Source organism: Terrapene carolina, unplaced genomic scaffold (assembly GCF_002925995.2).
Source record: "Terrapene carolina triunguis isolate 2854851 unplaced genomic scaffold, T_m_triunguis-2.0 Scaffold56, whole genome shotgun sequence".
In the NCBI taxonomy this organism is placed as follows: Eukaryota; Metazoa; Chordata; order Testudines; family Emydidae; genus Terrapene; species Terrapene triunguis.
Genome location: NW_020664407.1, coordinates 269,323 through 289,865, shown reverse-complemented (window position 1 = coordinate 289,865; position 20,543 = coordinate 269,323). Strand labels below are relative to the sequence as shown.

Sequence of the window (20,543 nt, the reverse complement as noted above, 5' to 3'; positions counted from 1 at the left end):
GATGACAATGGTCCCTCCCGGTCTCAATCTATGAACCTATGACTTTTGAATGCTTGACTCTGCAACATAAGTAGTGGTTTTTTAACATATATTTTTTTTTAAATGTAATTTCGAGAGTGAGGGGGACTGAGAATGACAGACAGACTTGCATAAGGTCTTTGTTCTGAAAAGCTCATAATTCTGAAATTCACAGGCATGTCAGTTTCAAAATTATACTGCAGAAGCAATGCAGTCAGACTATGTTGCTCTGCAGTAGCTTAGGGCTTGTCTACACTTGGAAATTAACTGAAATAGAATTCCAGAATAATGATTTTGGTATGAATTCTAGTGTGGACACTCTCATTCCACTTTGGTAATGGATTAAGTTAAATTGGGGGAGGGGGCAACTTTTCCTCTGGAATAACCATTTCAATAAATTTCCTAGTGTAGACATACCCTGAGTAAATGTGGTTGACTTGTAGGCAACAACTGGAGATCACCCATGCTGAAAATATCAATCCCTTAGTTTTAGTGCTGTTTGAGTTATAAGTATCTAAACATAAAAGGGTTTTTTGTGTTGAATTCTTGAACAAAACCTCTGAACTACTGCAGAGTAAACATTATAGAATAACCATGTCACAAGAGACTAACAGCAGTTTCAATTGCACTGAATTACTTTTTATGTTTATAATGACTAAAAAAAATGTCAAATACACAGTGTCAAGGAAACTATTGTTTAAATTGTTTTAATATGATCTCCTGAGATGTTTCTCCAACATTAGTAACATTCAGAATAAGTTAAAATTTTCAGTTGACTTCCTTGAATATTAGAGATAACACACATCTAATCTTCAACCTTCCCACTGAAATATGAATAATTAAAACAAAATAGCACCAAATTTAATACAGGTAGATACTAAGGCTTGGTCTACACTACCAATTTATGATGGTATCACTACGTCGCTCAGGGGTGTGGACTCCCGGTGTAAAAAGCACTATGTTGGGCTTCTCCTGTCACCAAAGCTGCCAACTCTTGAGGAGGTGGAGTATCTACACCGATGGGAGAAGCTCTCCCATTGGCATAGGTAGCATCTTCACTAAGCACTGCAGCTGCGCTGCTGAAGCACTCTACGTATAGACAAGCCCTAAGAAGACGTTAACCTGTTATGTTTCCAGACACTAAGTTTCCCCAACTACTTTAGTATGTGCTTTTAAAGGCAGGGGAATGGTTCAGAGGGCTGAGCACACCTTATTATTTAGTGATTGTAATTACCTTAATTAAATAATTGTACACTAGAAAATTATCCATATTGATAGATACAGATGTTCGGGAAAAAAAAGAAGTGCAGAACACCATCTGGGCCTTACCAAGGAAGGAAAGGTGCATTAAACCCACAGCACAAGAAAGGGAGACAAATTTCAACCTCATTAATAGGCAATTAAACAAATCATCTTATCTCACTTTCTTCCAATGGGCTGAGTTATATACACATGCATGCACACACATGCATAGGGAGTAAGCATTCATTTTATAGTGCACTGTAAGAAACAATTCCAAATAAATCATATTAAGATTAGATTATAGCAACAGTACACAATCAGACCTCAATAAGCAGCAATCACAACAGTACACAATCACCACCACTTAAAATGTCATTTTGTAGTCACATTGCATCTTGCAATAATATCAAAGAATCATCTAAATCCATAATGCTGCCTACTAATATATGCAATTTTAAATGCTAGGATGAAGAGTTTCCTTTTAATACCATACATAGCCTTTGAGGTTGTGTCAAAACATGGCAAACATACCTCTTGAAAATAGAACCTCATCTGTCTAAAGTTTGTTAATTTTTTTAAACTTGTAACAATTACATCGCTACCTCGATATAATGCGACCCGATATAACACGAATTTGGATATAACGCGGTAAAGCAGTGCTCCGGGGGGGGGCAGGGCTGTGCACTCCGGTGGATCAAAGCAAGTTAATATAACGCGGTTTGACCTATAACGCGGTAAGATTTTTTGGCTCCCAAGGACAGCGTTATATCGAGGTAGAGGTGTATGTTAACAAGCAGCCTAGTAATTTGAATAATGTTAACATGGAAGATAATATTAAGAATTTTACACAGCATTAAATTGAAAGAAAACGGTACTAAAGAAAAGTGAGAAGAGCTATACCAGTGTGCAAAATCCATCTGTCCAAAACTCAAATATAAAACTTTATTAGCTTTCCAAGCCAAAGTGCAAGTCACTTAAACTAAAAAATTAAACCCAGAAGTTCAAAATATTAGAATAAAGCTTATATACATTTTAGATGTCTAAGTTAGTGAATATATGAAGAAAATAAGATGTTCAAATGCTACACATAGCAGAACATCTTAGCAAAAAAGAGGACTCTATTTAAATTCTATTTTTCAGTAAGCTACTATCTGAAACTGGGAGGAAAATATTTGAAACCTATGTATAAATTCCAAACTACAAATTCCTTCTGGAGGCATGGACCCCTGCACATCCAAGAAAACAGGGGTTAAACTTAAAACAGAAAGGTACAGTTACTACTAGAACTAACCTCTGACCCCAAAAGAAGCTTTGCTCACTCCACATGTAGAGCCAAATCTTGCCTTTAGTTACACCCATGTAAACTCATTGACTTGAATAAAGTTTCTCGAGTGTAACAGAACAGAATATGGCCTATGCCCAGCAATAAGACATAAAAACGATGTCTATTCCAATTAAAAATGAGTAAGTAGCACAACACACTATGCTTTCTGTGGGATTCTGCACAGAAAATGCAACCAAAACAGATTCCGACAATCCTGTGAAGAAAAGCTCTGTGCAGCTCGAAAGCATGTCTCTTTCACTAACAGAAGTTGGCCCAATAAAAGATATTACCTCACCCACTTTGTCTTCCTAAAATCCTTTGGCAGACACGTCTACAACTAAAATATTAAGACCTACTTTGAACTTTTTACACTGCTTATAAATAAGGCTAGATGCAAAAACTGAGGTGGTTAAAATTAGCTATACAACTTAAATACTGCCGCTCACATTGCTACACAGGAAGAATTCCTCTCCTGGTCAAAATATTTGCCTTTTCAATTAGCTGAACTATCAGGTCACCTGCTAACAATGTGGATTCTTTCCTGTCTGGAAGAAATGTATTGTCATCTCCCTTAACAAATAGCACCATATTGTTCCCAGCTGGTTACTAATTTATGCAATTGTTATGAGAAAATATTTTCAAAATGATGTGCAGAAGATGTACACTTTGCTTGGGGTATTACATTTTCTTTCATTTGAATACACACACACTATAAAAATGCACACCCAAGTTTTTCCTTTCTCTATCTTATACGATTGCTATGTATATAGAGTGCTATATTCAAATATATTTTACACATATACACCCCTTGACTAAACCTGGATGTGTTAGATGCTGAAAGCACCTTGGCCAGTGTTGGTAGACAGCCTGTATTTTTCATAGGCTCATAAATTTTAATGCCAGAAGGGACTATTATGATCATCCAATCTGTCCTCCTGCATAACAAAGGATACATATTTTCACCCAGTAATCCCTGCATCAAACCCACAGCCAATATTTAAATCAAAATTTCAAGCAATAGAGAATCTAGAGAACCACATCCCCAGGTATACTGTTCCAATGTCCAATTACCCTTCTTGTTAAACATTTTCACCATATTTCTAGTCTGAATTTGTCTATGTTCCGCTTCCAGCCACTGGATTATGTTATGCCTTTGTCTGCTGTATTAAAGGGCTCTCTGGTATCAGAAATCATGTCCCCACGTATAGGCCATGATCTAGTCACCTCTTAACTTTCTCTTTGTTAAGCTAAATAGATGAAGCTTCTTCTTCAGTCTCTCAGTGTAAAGCAGATTTTTCAGATTATTCTTCTAGTTCTTTTCTGAATCCTTTCCAATTTGTCGACATCCCTTTTAGATTGTGTCACCAGGACTGGACACAACATTCTAACAATGGTCAGACTAATGCTGTAGACTGAGTAATAACATCATCTCCACACTTCTAATTTAAAAAATCCCTGCTTATGCATCCAAGGATTGCACATGCGCTCTTACCCACCACATCACATGGCAACCTCACATTCAGTTGGGTTTCCATCATGACCCCTCAATTCTTTTTTGAGTTAGGGATTTCCAAATACAATCCCTCATTTTATAAGTGTGCCCTACAATCTTGGTTCCTGGACACATGACCTTCCCTTTAGCTGTATTAAAACACACATTGTTTGAATGAGCCCAGATTGCTTTTTTCCAGTTCTCTGGAACTTTCCTGAATATTTCAAATTTTGTTAAATATCAACAATCAGAGCTTTAGACTGCTCCTCAGCCAATTTTTAAAACTTTTGAATGCAAGCTATCTGGTCCGGTAGATTTTAAAGTATTTATCTTTAGCAATTGCAGTTTACCATCCTCCCTAGTTACTGTTGGAATATAAATTATTTCCTTACCACTGTAAACTGAATACATCTAGCTTCTTTCTTAATGCAAAACAAAAATATTTATTGACTACTTCTGCTTTTTCTGCATCACTGACAATTTTATCATCCCTTTCTAGCAACAGACCTACACCATTACTAGGATTTCTTTTGTTCTTGATATAGTTTTTAAAAAGCCCTCATATTGTCCTTTACCCTGTTGGCCATGGGTTTTTCAATAATTCCTTTCACTTCCCTTATCAACTGTCTGCAATTCATGACTGCTCATTTATAGCCATTGTTGTCACCTACACGTTTTGTATTTTTTAATAGATTATTTTATTTTTCATTGCTGCTTTCACTTCCCTTCTTACTCAGGGTGAAGACTTCTGTTCTGATAGCAGAATCGTGGTTTTGGGACCTCTTATAAAGATGGTTTTTTTTAAATCTCCCAATCATCCACATTTAAAATTTAAATAAAATCAATTTTGTCCATTGTTGTTATTGTCAGCTTCTGGAAGTTGACCCTTTTTTAAAAAATGCCAGGGTGTGTGTGTTTATATATATATAAAAAATTAGTCAGGACTAGTTTCTCTTTGGACATAACAAATGTAACTAGGTCATGATCACTTTTATCTAGGCAATCACTAATTTTTCATTCAGTGATTTCTCATTAGATTTCATCTTTGTCAAAATGAGATCTAATATAGAATTACCTCAGCTAGGATGTAATACTTTTTGTGATAGAAAATCATCAAAATTTTAGAAACTCCACAGAAGTTTTACTACTGTCTGTATAAGACCTCCAGTTTGAAATACATGATAGAAAGTGCAGTTTTTTCTACACATAACTAGTTTAAAATATGGTTCATCCTGTTTGCTAGTTTGATTTGGTAGTCTATAATGGATTCCAAACAGGACCCCATCGTGTGATTTGTCAGAACACTGATCTATAAGCATGCCAGCTCCTGCATTTCTGAACTGTCAATTATTCTAAAGCACGTAATGGTAGTTTTGATATAGAACACCACCTGCTCTGTTTCTGTCTTCAGGATCCTTCTTAAATAGGGTGTGTATTCAGAGATTTTAACATCCCAATCATGTGAATCCTCCCACCATGTTTCAGTAATATCTATTGTGTCAAATTTATTTTTTTAATAAATGAGCACTTGAAATTCTTTGTATTCATTACTTAGGCTTCTATCATTGGTACACTGGCAATTAAGGAATTTCTTTTCTCTACATCCCTTGAAACCTTGATTCTTTCCATTCATGAAACCTTGAGCCTGAATTATATTTTTGCCTGGTGTGAGAGAGCAGTGACCATTTCAAGACCAAAGATACAGAAATTAGTTCTACACAACACTGGAAAGTTGTATATCGCTGGAAAGCTGGGTTTAACATATTTTTTATTCTGGGGCTTCATGAAAAATCAGAACTTCAAATCACATTCTGAATACAATAATCCGAAGCTCAAACTACCAAAATGATGCTGGAAATGAATTGGAGGGGAAACACAAGATGGTAATTAGAACTACTTGTTTTTAGAACGTGGATCTACCCTGAAAAGTGAGTAAAAAAAAAAAAGCATCATGGGATTCCACCTTCAGTATTTATCAATGATTTCCATATCTAAGCATGCCTAGCATTTAAGTAAAAAGGTCTTTTTAAAAATCGTCACCATGGCCAATTCAGCTTGGGCTGGGAAAATCAAGCTGGGTACTTTCCATCTTGCATATCACCACCTGTAACAGAGACTCTATCGGGCAAACTGCACCATTAGTTACACCTGTGCAATCCAACGGTTTTCACCTTGGGTTTGCAGAGGTTTCTGAGTTCATAACTGGAATATAGTAGGATTTCACAGATCTGCAAAATTTATATTTCTGGTAACGTTCTCCAAGAGGGGGAAAATCCAGAACTTTTAATAAACTACATGATTACCATGCTTTAAACTTTATTTTCTAAAATGTTTATGGTGAATTAATATTAATTATGTGTATCTCAATAGTTTCACACAAAATTCAGAGAAATGTTAACATTTATACATCTTAGCTCTGAAAGAGTCAGAGACCACATGAGTCATGAAAGTTGCTGAAAATTTCCCATTGTCACATGAAAGAGTGAAGTTATAGTGAAAGAAAAAAAAAAATCAGACTTAAGGGGAAAATACAAGTCCACTTCACTGGGATGTGTAGTTCCTCTTGAATGTGCACTGCTACTTGTGATGGCACCATCAACATGGGACTCAATGTCCTCTCAGATTTTGTTGGGAGTTAGAACTAGTTGAGGGACAAATACTAACTTTTCTTAAAGTTTTCTTAAAGTTTCCCGAAACTATTGAAGTTTAACCAACATTCAACTACAAAGAAAGATTTAAAAATATCAGTTAAGATTTTTTTATCTCTTGCCAAGGCAAGGAAACATTTTGGTGGGATTAGGATGAATGCATTCATGATCCATTAATTTTTCAGTAAGTTTCAGCACCACTAGCACTACTCAATTGCATTCATCCACTAATATCACCCACAGTCTCCAGGACCATGCCAGCAGTGGATAGAAGGGTGGATCATCCTGCACCAGATGAGTGAAATAGAAGGCATGGGCATTTGCCTTCATGGCAAATACCTAATTTCTCAGTGGCAGAGGGGGAGGAGAGAGAGAAAGGTAGGGAGGAGGCATTTCTGTTGTGGCTTGTGCTTAGGATACAGTTTCCTTGCATATGACCCAGTCAATCTGCCTCTGTACACGTGCATACATATACCATATTATTATTATAAATGTGACTGGTAGCACTGCCTATTATTAAGGTTGCCCAACACTTCCCATTATTAGACCCTGTTTTCAGTTGCTGATAACTTTAACTAATTGGACTGAGACATTCCAGGCACGGCATCTACATCAGACTGATTTGAGGGGGGAAATTTCAGACAAAGCAGCTCAGCTACTTCCAAGAATGAGTCTGAGGAAAAATATATTGTTTTGTTCTGGTGAGGTTTTCTTTGAAAAGCTCTAGTAACCCCAAGCATTGGAACAAGAACTCGAAATTTGGCAGTGGGATAGCCTATGGAGCAAGGATGTACCTTTTGCCATCCCCATGAAATTCCACCCAAATTTGGCCAACTTATAATTTTCTGAAAAACTGCAATTTGCACTTACTCCATAGAGACTTGATAGAGCTTTGTAGCTTCATTTCCCAAAGATTCCATCCCCACCAAGCATGCTCCAACCAATGGCTGTAGGAGGCCTAGCAGGACTTTCCCTATAATTACAGTTCCTGATTACACCAGGGCAAGTCCAAGCCCAAGAAATGAGATCAGGAAGCCTGTCTCTCTTGTGCTCTCAATGACCTCCTCCTGTTGATGACCAGGTAGCATGGAGGAGGTAGCTGCCTGAATCAACTGCAGAGAAGACAAGAGTCAGACCCGAATTAGGGGTGGGGGGGAGGAAGGGGGAGAACTGGCTGGACAAGGAAACTGGGACAAGAAGCCGGGAAGGGGTGGATTCATTATGTGCAAATTAGCAAGATTTTACTATACTATACTTGATAACAAACAGGTTTTAGGTGTATGGTTTTGAAAACATGAAATAGTAGGTCTTTAATATCACTATTTTTCTGCAGTCATGGACATAAACTGCCAAAGCAAACAACTTCTTGATGCACCGACTTCCATATTTCAACAATCTTTCTGTCAACAGCCTTAGAACACCACGTCCCAAAGAAAAGTCCTTCAACACTTGAATTTATATCTTATCTCTTAAAATCAAATATTTTGTTAAGAATTTGAAGCCAAATAAGAGCATACCTTGAGAGATACAATGAGCCCACATGACAGACAACAAAATAAAAACAAAATCCTGCAATATGAAGTAAAAGGCTATCTTTCTCACATAAGTTTTGCCAAGAGACATTTCTCTTACATGAGTAAAATACATTTTTATACTGATCCTTCAGAACAAAAAGATACTTATTTGCAATTTGTACCTTGGAATGCAATTCCCTTGTTCATATTGATCATCTGTAGCTTGGATAAAAATACAGCTTTTCAACATATTTATTCTGAAGCAATGCCTCCAGAAAACCAGAAGATGTTACAAAATTTTTAGAAGCCCACAGCTAGTGTCTTATCCAAGTATTTCCCATACTACACAAAAAAAGCATACAATGAACCATGAGGATGAAAATTTCACTGCATCTAGTTTGTTTTGTTTTTAAAACATGTTTCCAATCAGAGATCAAATTCTTTCCTGATCAGTGATCCAAGACAAGCACTTGAAAAAACACACTGGCCCTGAAAACATTTGTACTGGTCTGCCAATGTGTTCCAAGTCCTGGCTTCTGTATGGCAAAAAAAATGACATGACTTTTTTTCTTTTTAAAACCCAAACTGTAACAAACAAAGTTAATTTTTCATTTATCATTGTAGGTAAGGAAGACTAATTTACTGAAATATAAATAATAAAATCGAAGTTTATGGTTATCTACTATAGTGGTTGGCAGTTTCAAATACCCAGTAATAGATTCTGGAATTCATTACTACAATTTGTTTTACTGTAACCCCATGACCTTTTTCTTTCATTTTCTGATAGACATTTGTATGTTCTACACCAAAAGTCTGGTCATACAAGACAGCTAGATCTTATTTTGCTATACGGATCACATATACTAATCTTGTCTCAATTGCAAATTTTACAAGTCTTCACTGGGATTGTGAAGCTCTGCCCCTGAGTAGGGTCACTGGCCGGGAATGAACCTAGAACATCTGCATCTAAAAGTGTGAACTCTACTGCTTCAGCTAAAGGAGCAAGGATGAAATCTTGGTTCCACTGAAGACAATGACAAAAATCCCAATGACTTCATTAGATCCAGAATTTTATCCCAGATCTATTAGCTCAGAAGCAGTAACAGACACACAAACCTATATGTGGTCTAGTCTAGAGGTGGACAAGTGTTATTAGCATTGAATACAATTGTGCAGGATCAGCTTCTGCAGTTGCATGTAGTTAACAACTTTAACAAGCAGCAGGCCAGAATAAAATCCAGCTCACTCTCTTGCAGCTGTTTTGACTCTGTAGGGCTAACTGGAGGAAAAGTTATTCCTGCCACTAAAGCAAGCAGCTATTACTTCAATAGACAACATATCTGTTATGAAGGTTTTATCATATTAACTTATGTAACTAGGAGAACAACACTTTTAAAAACAAAACACAACACACATCTAAAGCCACAGAATCTTGTTTCACTACAGTCAGCACATTACAACTCCAGAGTCTTTGTTTTAAAATGTTTTTATAATTTAGGCTTAATGTAATCTGAAATGCATACCTATATAATATTTTTATGGACAAATTCTTGCCGAGATAAAACACCTTTTATAAGATATTTGATATAACTGGACTTTAAATCATGACACTCTCTACAAAAGCCAAATCTGAAATATGCCATTAAATAAGTGATTTACACAAGCTAGTCTTATTCCAGAAAACAACCACTTGTATAACTGTTGATTACCAAAATAGTAAAAAGAATTTACCTTGTCTGCAAAAACAAACAAAACAAAACACACAATTCTGGATACCAGAAGCATAAAAGAAGTCATGTGGTTAAAAAAATTAGTGTTTTCCCCACACAATATTTCAGAATAGTCCTGAGAAAAACTTAAATGGTCTCAATGTGTGTCTCAAAAGCAGGGAAATCTGGAAGTTAAGATGTTTCTTATTTTGAGTTTTGTTTGTTTGTTTTTTTAAAAGGGACTGCATAGCTGTGTACTACGTAAATGTGGCTGGGCCACTTAAATTCAAAGCAACATGGCCTTGAGGCAAGGAGAACCCTGACAGTCATTAACCCATTTTATCATTATATTTTATACAACGGGTTTTAAAATGTACAAAGTGTCACTGAAACATCACAAACAAATTGATAGTTACAGTAATTACTTTGTTTCATTATTCAAGAGAAGTAGACAGTTAAAAAGGTATTGAGTGAATATGCAAGTGATTTTCTTTCACATTTTATACTAACAAAATGGCTATAAAAATCATTAAAAACAGAAACCTACCTTAGGTTAAGAGAATAGTTTTCATTAATATCCATATGTATTAATCCATCTTTACAAACATCTAATGCAAAAGAGCTACAGTAGATCACTGCTAAAGAGGCACATGCAAGTGTATTGAGGATGTTTACCAAAACAGTAAATACTGTTGTCTTCATAGTATATTGGACCAACCTGCATTGGAAAGTCTTATGCTAGTTTTGTTTTTCTATTAATACTGACAACAGATCAAAGAATACCAAATTGTTCTGTAAATATTAAGAAAAGTCCATCAAGAAAAAAAATTTACACACAAAATTAAGTGTTATGGCTACTGAAACTACATTTGATCATGAAAGATACATAAATGACTAACAATATTCTAGGTCAAGATAAAGTGTGTACAAAATGTAAGACTATATACCAAAGGGAAACACTGGTCCATCTTTAGTATTAATTAGCAAACAAAAAAAAATGTTTAGTGACATTTTACACAGTAAAGGCAACGCACAAGCTATTCAACAAGATTTACATGCAACAGCAAGTGCCAAGTGAACGGGGGTGGAGGGAGTGATAATAGAACCAACCTATAAAAAAGGAGATACGAGTGAGCACAAGAACCACAGAGGAATCATCTGATTGAGCATTCCAGGAAAAAGCATTCATTCCCCTCTGCAACGTCCTCCTGAAGAGGTATGTGGAAGCAGGGCTTACAGAGGAACAAGTAGGATTCAGACCAGAATGAAGTATAACAGATCAGCTATTTTTGATAAGACAGATATTGGAGAAATATATAGAACACAACCAAACCTGTTACAACAATTCTATAAGACTTCAAACAGGCTTTTGATAGCATTTTGTAGAAAGGGTAATGGCAAATCTTAAGAATGTATGGCATCCCTGAGCTGAAATTGATCAAGTCAATAGAAAACATCTACAGCAAGACCAGGAGTGTAGCAAGAGTAAACAAGAAGCTGAAGGATTGGTTCAGAATGACAGTAAGGAGTGAGACAAGGATGCATATTATCGCCAGATTTGTTCAACTTGGTATTGGAAGCTGTACGGTCTGTAACACTGAGAGATGAAACGAGAAGAGTTAGGCTAGGAGGGAGGACAGTGAATAACCTTAGATTCACAGATGATATTGACCTCATAGCATTGACCCAGGAGGATTTACAGAGAATAAACTCGTTCGGACCCATCGTCGCTGTGGAGTTGATGGACAGGAAGCAAAGACAGAGAAAGAAGAGAAAAAGTGACAGTTAAGGTTGCGGCAAGACATCTCATTCACCCAAAATCTTAAAACCACAGAAAATAAGACGTTAAGGAGAAAGGTTTGTGCATTCCTTTCCACCCTCATATTATTGGCAGTGTGGTAGGCAACATACCAACACTCCATAAGGTTTTCACTTCCATCTTGACAAGATACCCAAAAGCAATACATAACCCCCCCATCCCATCAAATGTGCATTCTAACATAAAACCTTAAGAGTGACCTTATATGCTTTTATATCAACAGATCAGCACATCTGACTGCCACACATTCAGAAAGTTATTTTGTCTTAACACTGTTGAGGTAAATCTTAAGGTTTTGTTTGAGTGCAAATTTGCTGAGGTTTGGGTATGTTGTGCTTTTGGATATCTATTTACGATGGAAGTGAAAGTCTTACGGAGCCTTGGAGTGTATCATCAACAGTGCTGCAGGCAACTGGGGAGGTGGGCGTGGAAAGAAACACACAAGTCTTTCCCCTTCACCTTAAAAACATGGGAAAAAGTTTAGTGAAGATGGGGTATGTCCAGCTGCAACCTTAACTATCACTAAACATAGGGTTTTTTTCCCCACCCCTAATTTCCTAGGGGTTGTTTGGTTTTAGGTACACCTTTGGTGTATCTCAATCGATAGCTCCCAAGAGTCAGGGAGAAGCAGAGCTGCATCTGTCTCGTAATCAGAGAAAGAAACTGAGCTGCTGAAGCTGCTCCTGACTAGCCCTCCTGAAGACCATGACAGGATGTGATGTGCTTTAGTAAACAGTGTGTCTCTAATATTTTATTCTCATTGAAAAGTTAATGCAAGTAAGTATAGCCAGAGCAACTCTCCATGATAAAATAACCTATCAGCTGGAATGAATTTCTGTGAAGAGTCTATGTAATCTGCAAGCGTCATGGCCACCATCTTGACCAACACTGAACCAGTGACCTCTAGAACAAAAAACATGGAGCCCTTACAACTTGAGCTAAAGAGCATGAGCAGTCACAGGCTCACATGCCCTGTGGACTGGGCACAAAGAGAGGCACATAACACAAATTAGGGGGTAACTAAAGGAAAATGTGTGACAAAATAATAAAATGTGAAATGTGTACTTTGGCTATACATATAATGTACAGATTAACATTGTTTTCAAGTACAAAAACTGTTTTAACATGGTTTTTCCATTTTGTGATTCACATGTAACTATACCATCCTCCCACAGAGCAACAGCAGGATTTGAATCCCTCGACCTTCAGAATCCTAGCTTAGGCCCTTACTATTTGAGCCACAGAAGTAACTGCTAGTGCCTTTCTGGGCTAGCTACTTGAGAGCATGGCACACTTTCACAGTGGGTTGCAAAACAATTTAGTAGTCAGCAGTAGAATATTGGGGAAGAGGAATCCTAGATTCCATGCTTTGTTCTGGGAGAGGAGGAGTGTGAATTATAGTGGTTAGAGATTGGATAACCCAAACTGGTTTAGCCACTGTGCGGTGCAGTAGATAAGATGCAGGTTTGTCATGTTAGAGATGTTACTGTATACACAGAACCCACATTGTGTAAGTTCTTTGTTAACTTACTTTAAAAAAATGGGAGGGAGGAGTGGCTCTTCCATAACTATTTTTTAGGTTGGCTGTCTTCAATAAGGGTAGTTAATTACATGAGAATTTAAACAGCACTTAGAGGTGAAATTTGAACACCTTGTGTCTTCTTTGCAAGCTTGCGAATTGTTCCGCTAGGCTACAGTGGTATCTGATTAGTTGGAGGATGGGAAAGCAAGTCTCTGCCCCCCTTGGAAGTGAGAAATGGCAATTCCATCACAGCACATTTGTTGTCAAATAACATTTGACTGGTCTGTCGTGGTGCACCATTTTGCCAGTATGGCTAGAAGGTTGTAAACCACTTTACAGACAAACAATACCTAACTGATATTCTAGGAATCAGCACACGTGGAGCAACAATGTGGCCAAAGGACAGGTGCCAGAGTACTTTATACTGCTTGCTAGAGGGGTGCAGAGAAAAAAAGTGAGAGACACTCCATTGGAAAAAAAAAAATCACTCAAATGGGGGATTGTAACTCATTCTCACTATCAATTCATTTTTCATCAAACCACCAAGAAAAATGTCAGTAGTACTCAAAGTTTATATTGTGTGTTTTGGTTTTTGCCATTTTCATGAGATTTTTTAATAAAATAAGAGGTTTAAATTTCCTGATAAAACAGATCAACTTGGACTATGGTCCAGATACCAATGCACCACAATATATGGAAAGCCCCATATGTTGAAGTAGGTATTTCCCATGGAGGAGAAAAAAATTTGAAAACACTATTTTGGAAATAAGCATATGAGCAGTAGTCCAAGTATATTTTATGTCTAGGACCAAAATTGTATGCACAGTGTGTGATTTTTCAGAGATTTTAAGGCTAGAACGATAAGAAATCGTATAGTCTGACCCCTTATATAACACAGGCCATAGAATTTCATCCAGTTACTCATGTAATGAGCCCCAACTTGTGATTTCACTAAACCTGTGCAGATTTTTACATTTTTTTTTTTTTAAGATTACATATTGTCTTTTTAAGCAAAGTCTTACATATGTTCAAGAAATATATTAAGGATGAAAATATAATTTTAAAAGGCTCCTGAATATTGTTCTTTCCTTACTATAAGCATGAAAGTCAGTCTGAAAATGTGGACTGCACTGGCTGAAATATGTAAAGCTTTAATATTTTTAATGGAAAAAGACTTGATAGATGTTAAGACATATGACGATCAGGTTTACGAACAATGACAAAGTGAAATACAAAATGAAAAGCAGGAATGTTACACATTGGCTAAATTCGGGTGGATTTGGTTTCTGTTGCTTCCTGATAAAACCCAAAAGCATTGGCTTAACAAAAGCAAAATCAGACCTGGACCATGTTTACTCATTAAGAGAAATTCATCCGATGGGACAAATCAAAGAGCTGTAACATCAACAGAAATGTTTATAGGCAGAATGGAAACACTTTGTATCTAATCACACTACAGTCTCCAAAAGCCACAAAATAATTCACAACACTTCCACTGCACAAAGTCCACTGCACTAAAATTTAGAAACAGTGTTTTCCAAACCCATTGCAACAAGTTGGGGGGGGGGGGGGGGGGACTGCCTACTAAATGCCAGACTTTTGTTGTTGTTAAGCTAGCTGTTAATATGCAATTGTACCCGAAACATTTACATGGGATAACCTTCATGTTTCAAAAACAAATCTCTCACACCACCAACTATTTGGAATTATTTTAATCCCAATCACCACTACAGAGCTCTGCCAGAAGGGGTTAGGCAAACCACTACGAAGTACTTGCAACTTGCTTTGCAGTTGAGCTGTCTGGATAATTTGGGATCACTAGTTTCCCTGCTGACCCAACAAAAACTATTGATTATCATCTTGCAATAGGCAGGTGTCAGTAAAGCAATGAAAGTTGGTCAAGGTCTTTCATAAACATTGAAGAGATGAGAGTGAAATAAACCAACTAGAGGAGAAACTAGCCCTAATCTTTGCTTAAACAGCTGCAAATATGCACAGGAGTTTCTAAAAGGTAAGTGCATTGGGAGGGTGGGGGGCAGGAGAGATGCCATAAAAAAGAGCAAGTCAAACCCTCCCATGTGGACAAATTTGGGAAAAAGTGAGAGGAACCTTTCCATCACTTGTCTTGTCCACCAACTGCCCCAGGTCCATCCCCAACTGTAATATCACTTGAAAAATTAGGTAAGGCTTTTAGAAGGAAAAACCACTCACTTGTCGCGACCATGGATACAGTCAAGATCACATCTTTGGTTTATTGTCCAGAAGAGAAGAGAAAAAATAAAGCAAAAAAACCAAAACAAAACACAACTGATCTCTGAGGTCTCTCCTCAATGAATGCTTAAGATCTTCTTCTGATCATGCATTCTTTCTTGAGCAATTAGTTACCATTAAAAAGGCCCCTATAAAAGCTCATGAACTAACAATAGATAGGATCCACAGCTTATCCAAAGTAATTCTTCCAAAGTTTTGGGGTCTTTCAAGTTGTCTGCGTTTGAATTACAAATCTTGACCTATAACCATTCTTCTGGTCTCCAGAGAAAATATCCTCAATAACAAGAGTAAAATAAATAAATAAATAAATCCTCCAATACAGTGACTGAATGGCCAATGCTTCTGAATTTTTAATCTTACTTGCAACAAAATTTTCAATTCAGGTTTCTATTTTAGAAGAACCGGGGTCTTTTGACACCAGCATGTTTAACTGTCATTGTTAGACTGATTAACATTCTCAGATATTTGATTATCATCTCTTGACCAAAACACAGGATTAGACTGGAAAAACAGGGCTGTAATCACACTTCATAGGGCATGATTTTGGACTTCATATTACTGAATGCAAAGAATCATATAGCACCTTAATTAAAAGATAACTCACAAAAAAGCAAAAAACAAAAATCAGAAGCAGAGTTAGAAGTACTCATTGTAGTTTAATGAGTTCCATTCAACATCTCATCTCTTCTGATGGTTCAGCATCAGGCACTGGTGGCACAGCCATGCAAATTCCTCCTCCAGAAGAAACTTGGCAAGGTTGAACAGCAATTTTGTTTTTAAATTACAAAAATCAGTGACAGTTTGTCCATTTATAAGTCATACAAGCTTTAAAATAAAAGTTTAGTTGCCCTTTGCATACTCTGCACTTGTATAATTAAAGAATTAATTTTATTTTTAGATTAAGAATGACAAAAAGTAATCCATAATGATATGGTCCAACCACTTTTGGTGCTTTGAAAAAAGCAGGCTTTTGAGTAACAGGTGGAATAACTAGACTGCTCAGAGGACTGGCAATGAGATACAGAGTCTTTCACTTAAGTCACCATTTAAAACACATTGTCTAGTGACCAAAATGCATTACTATCATAGTGGAGCTCAGTGGCCCACTTGGTATGAATTTGTAGACTGGATGCAATTCCTAGTAGAACGCAATGGAGGGAGCGGGGGAGGTTGGTTGATTTTGACACCTATCAAAACTGGTACTCTATATGACAGTCTCAGGCATCAGATATTGGTATCAGACAGGATACCAGATTAGAAATGCTTATGCTCCAAAGAGGACAAATACTGTAATGAGAATAGAGTCTAAGGGCCCGATTCCGCAAATCCTTTTACCAGCAGAACACCCACCAAAATCAATGTAAGTTTTGCACATAGAGAATTTCCCAAATTGATCCCTAAATTTATCTTCTTACTTCTAGAAATGACCCCTTCAAGTCTCAGTTGAGCCACATTAATAAGGTGGAAAAACTTGCAAAAGCTATTAACTATGATTTATCTGACTTGGGAATAGAGGCCTTTGGTTTTCTGGTCTACCAATTCAGCACCACTAAAGCTCACTTATAAATTTAAGTGGACACAAGATACTTTTCACTGGTTTCTGTGTCTATTCTTCCATCATTGCATATATGTAATTCTATTAACGGGCAATTTTTATATATGCACCAGCAGGAGAAAAAAAATGTCTTTCTGTGCACTCTTCTACAACTGATCTCAATGACACAAAATTCCAACCTCTGGTTACAAATAGTCTTATTTTTTTTAAAAAACCTGCCTTAAAATGTATTCTCCCAAGAGACAAAACCATTGTTGTCTCAGGTGAATACATATTTATCAAAGAAATCAGAATGGCTCCAGAATAATGACTGTTCTACACTCCCAAGGATGGCTTCTTGTAAAAATAAAAACAAGGAAGTTAAATCCAAGAGAAACCATACTGCTTTTCAATTAAGGTTAAGGATGTAAAACTGAGGCATCAAAAGACAGGAAATTCAAAGTTAAGGCTATCATCTCATCTCATCCGCTCCTCACCCCAAGCCCCCAACTCATGCCATGACTGCTCCCTTCAAGCACTTCTCAAGAACCCGGTGAATGATGGTGTGTCAGAGGCTTAACTTTGGCTCTCATGGCTTCTCTTACAACCTTTAACCTTCTTGTTAAAGCATGTGGGGATGAGCAGTTTAAATTTTAATATTTTGCATCACCTGAGCTTGCTGCATGGCCAAGGCACAGGGTGGTACTTCGATACACACATACACACAGAAGGAAACCCCCTCCTCCCCCAACACATGCCATAACTCGGCTTTGCACACATTTTTGCACACTACCAAGCGGCACACTTTTGTGTTGCACTCTAAACTGGGCGCTGCTGTCAGCGCGACTCCCCACCATCCAGCAACCTCCCCCTCCCCCCGCCCCGTCCTCCCGCTGGAGTCAAAGTGTTGTTGGGGGAGCACAGGCCAATGGTAACACTCTACCGTCTCCTCCTTTCAGTCATATTTCCGTCCTCCTCCAGCAAAACTGGGGAGGAAGGCGGCGGGTGGGGGAACCCTGCACCCGCCGGGCCCTGCAGAGAAGGGGCAGCAGCAGGAGCAAGTGTGGTGACAAGCCTGCAGTGTTTCAAACAGCCCCGAAAGAAGGGCGGGGGGTCGGGCAGTGTGTGTACGGACGGGGTGGGGGGCAGGGCTGGTGCTCTGGGTCATTACCTCGTAGAGTTCCTCGGAAGCCATGCTGGGGAGTCTCACAAGGTGGAGTTGGGGGCTGGTTTGGAGATACTTTGTTTCAGTTGGTGTCTGTGTGGCCTCCCTCCTCCTTCTCCTTCCTCCTCCTCCTGCGCGCTGCTGCCTCTCGCTCCCCGGTGCAACTGGCCGCCGCTCCCCGCACGAAATGCCAGCGCTGCTGCGGCGGCGGGGGCTGCGCGCAGAGCAGCTGCGCAACTCGCTCGCACACTCACCCGGTCACACACTCACACACACACACACTCACCCACACGGCGGCTCCCCGCACCCCCACCCCTCTGTCCCCGGCTCGCTCCCCAGGATCACTAATCGAGCGCAGAGAGAGCGCCACACGCAACCCGCTCCGGCTCGACTTCAGCCGCCTCTCGCACCATCCTCCTCCTCCTCCCCCCCTTTGATCTCCCATTGTCTGCGCGGCGGAGGGCACCGCGAGGCGGCGGCGGGCGAGAGGCGCGCGAGCTCCCTGGCCGGGCGCGGCACGTCCTGGCAGAGCGGCCATGGGCTGGCTCCGCGCTTTGAGGCGCCTGCCTGGCTCCAGCCCTGGAAAGAATGTGTGCGCCCCACTGGCACCGTCCTGGGGAGGAAGGGACGGGCCGGGCAAAGGGGCCGCCACACTCAGCCAACCTGGGAGATGAGGCAAAGCCATGTGGGGAGTCCCAGAGTTCACAGGAGACGGGACCCCTGCTAAACCCTCTCGCCCTCCTATCCCCACCATGATCCCCATCCACCTACTCACCATCCTCCTCCTGCTCCTCCTACCCATCCCCACCATGATCCCCATCCACCTACTCATCCTCCTCCTCCTACCCATCCCCACCATGATCCCCATCCACCTACTCATCATGCTCCTCCTACCCATCCCCACCCACCTACTCACCATCCTCCTCCTACCCATCCCCACCATGATCCCCATCCACCTACTCATCATGCTCCTGCTCCCGCTATCCGTCCCCACCATGATCCCCATCCACCTACTCACCATCCTCCTCCTGCTCCCCCTACCCATCCCCACCATGATCCCCATCCACCTACTCATCCTCCTCCTCCTACCCATCCCCACCATGATCCCCATCCACCTACTCATCCTCCTCCTCCTACCCATCCCCACCATGATCCCCATCCACCTCCTCCTCCTCCTCCTCCCCATCCCCACCATGATCCCCATCCACCTACTCATCCTCCTCCCCATCCCCACCATGATCCCCATCCACCTACTCATCCTCCTCCTCCTACTCATCCCCACCATAATCCCTATCCACCTATTCATCATCCTCCTGTTCTTCCTACTCATCCCCACAATGATCCTCATCCATCTACTCATCATTCTCCTCCTCCCCATCCCAACCATGATCCCCATCCAACTACCCATCCTCCTCCTGTTCCTCCTACTCATCCCCAGCATGATCCCCATCCACCTACTCATCCTACCCATCATCCCTTCCCATCCCAACCATGATCGCCATCCATCTATTCATCATCCTCCTGCTCCTCCTTCCCATCCCCACCATGATCCCCATCCGCCTACTCATCCTCCTCCTGCTACTCCTACCTATACCCACGATAATCCCAATCCACCTACTCATCCTCCTTCTGCTCCTCCTACTCATCCCCACCATGATCCCAATCCACCTACTCATCATACTCCTCCTACCCATCCCCACCATGATCGCCATCCACCAAGTCTTCATGCTCTGTTTTTCCTACCCATCCCACCATGATCCCCATCCATCTATTCATCATCCTCCTGCTCCCCCAACCCATCTCCACCATGATCCCCATCCACCTACTCATCATCCTTCTGCTCCTCCAACCCATCCCCACAGTGATCTCCAGCCACCTATTCATTATGCTCCTGCTCCTCCTACCCATCCCCACCGTGATCCCCATCCACCTACTCCTCATCCTTCTACTCCTCCTACCCATCCCCACAATGATCTCCATCCACCTATTCATCCTCCTCCTCCTCCCATCCCGACCGTGATCCCCATCCACCTACCCATCCCCACCATGATCCCCATTCACCCACTCCTCATCATTCTGCTCCTACTACCCTCCTCACCATAATCCTCATCCACCTACTCCTCCTCCTCCTCCTCCCCCCCCATCTCCACAGTGATCCCCATCCACTTACTCATCCCCACCATGATCAGCATCCACCTACTCAGCATGCTCCTCCTGCTCCTTCTACCCATCCCTACCATGATCTCCATCCACATACTCATCCTCCTCTTCCCCATCCCCACCAT

The 20,543-nt window shown here is 40.0% G+C and overlaps 1 protein-coding gene across 1 annotated transcript in view; it reads right to left on the bottom strand.

Moving 5' to 3' along the window:
* LOC112118945 (chromodomain Y-like protein) overlaps positions 1-18,523 on the bottom strand; it is a 168,049-nt gene extending 149,526 nt beyond the window's left edge. The window contains exon 1 of the mRNA XM_024217451.2: positions 18,265-18,523. Within this exon, the coding sequence (XP_024073219.1) occupies positions 18,265-18,288 (24 nt within the window). The 5' untranslated portion in view covers positions 18,289-18,523. The remainder of the gene's footprint in view (positions 1-18,264) is intronic.
* Positions 18,524-20,543: the final 2,020 nt, after the last annotated feature.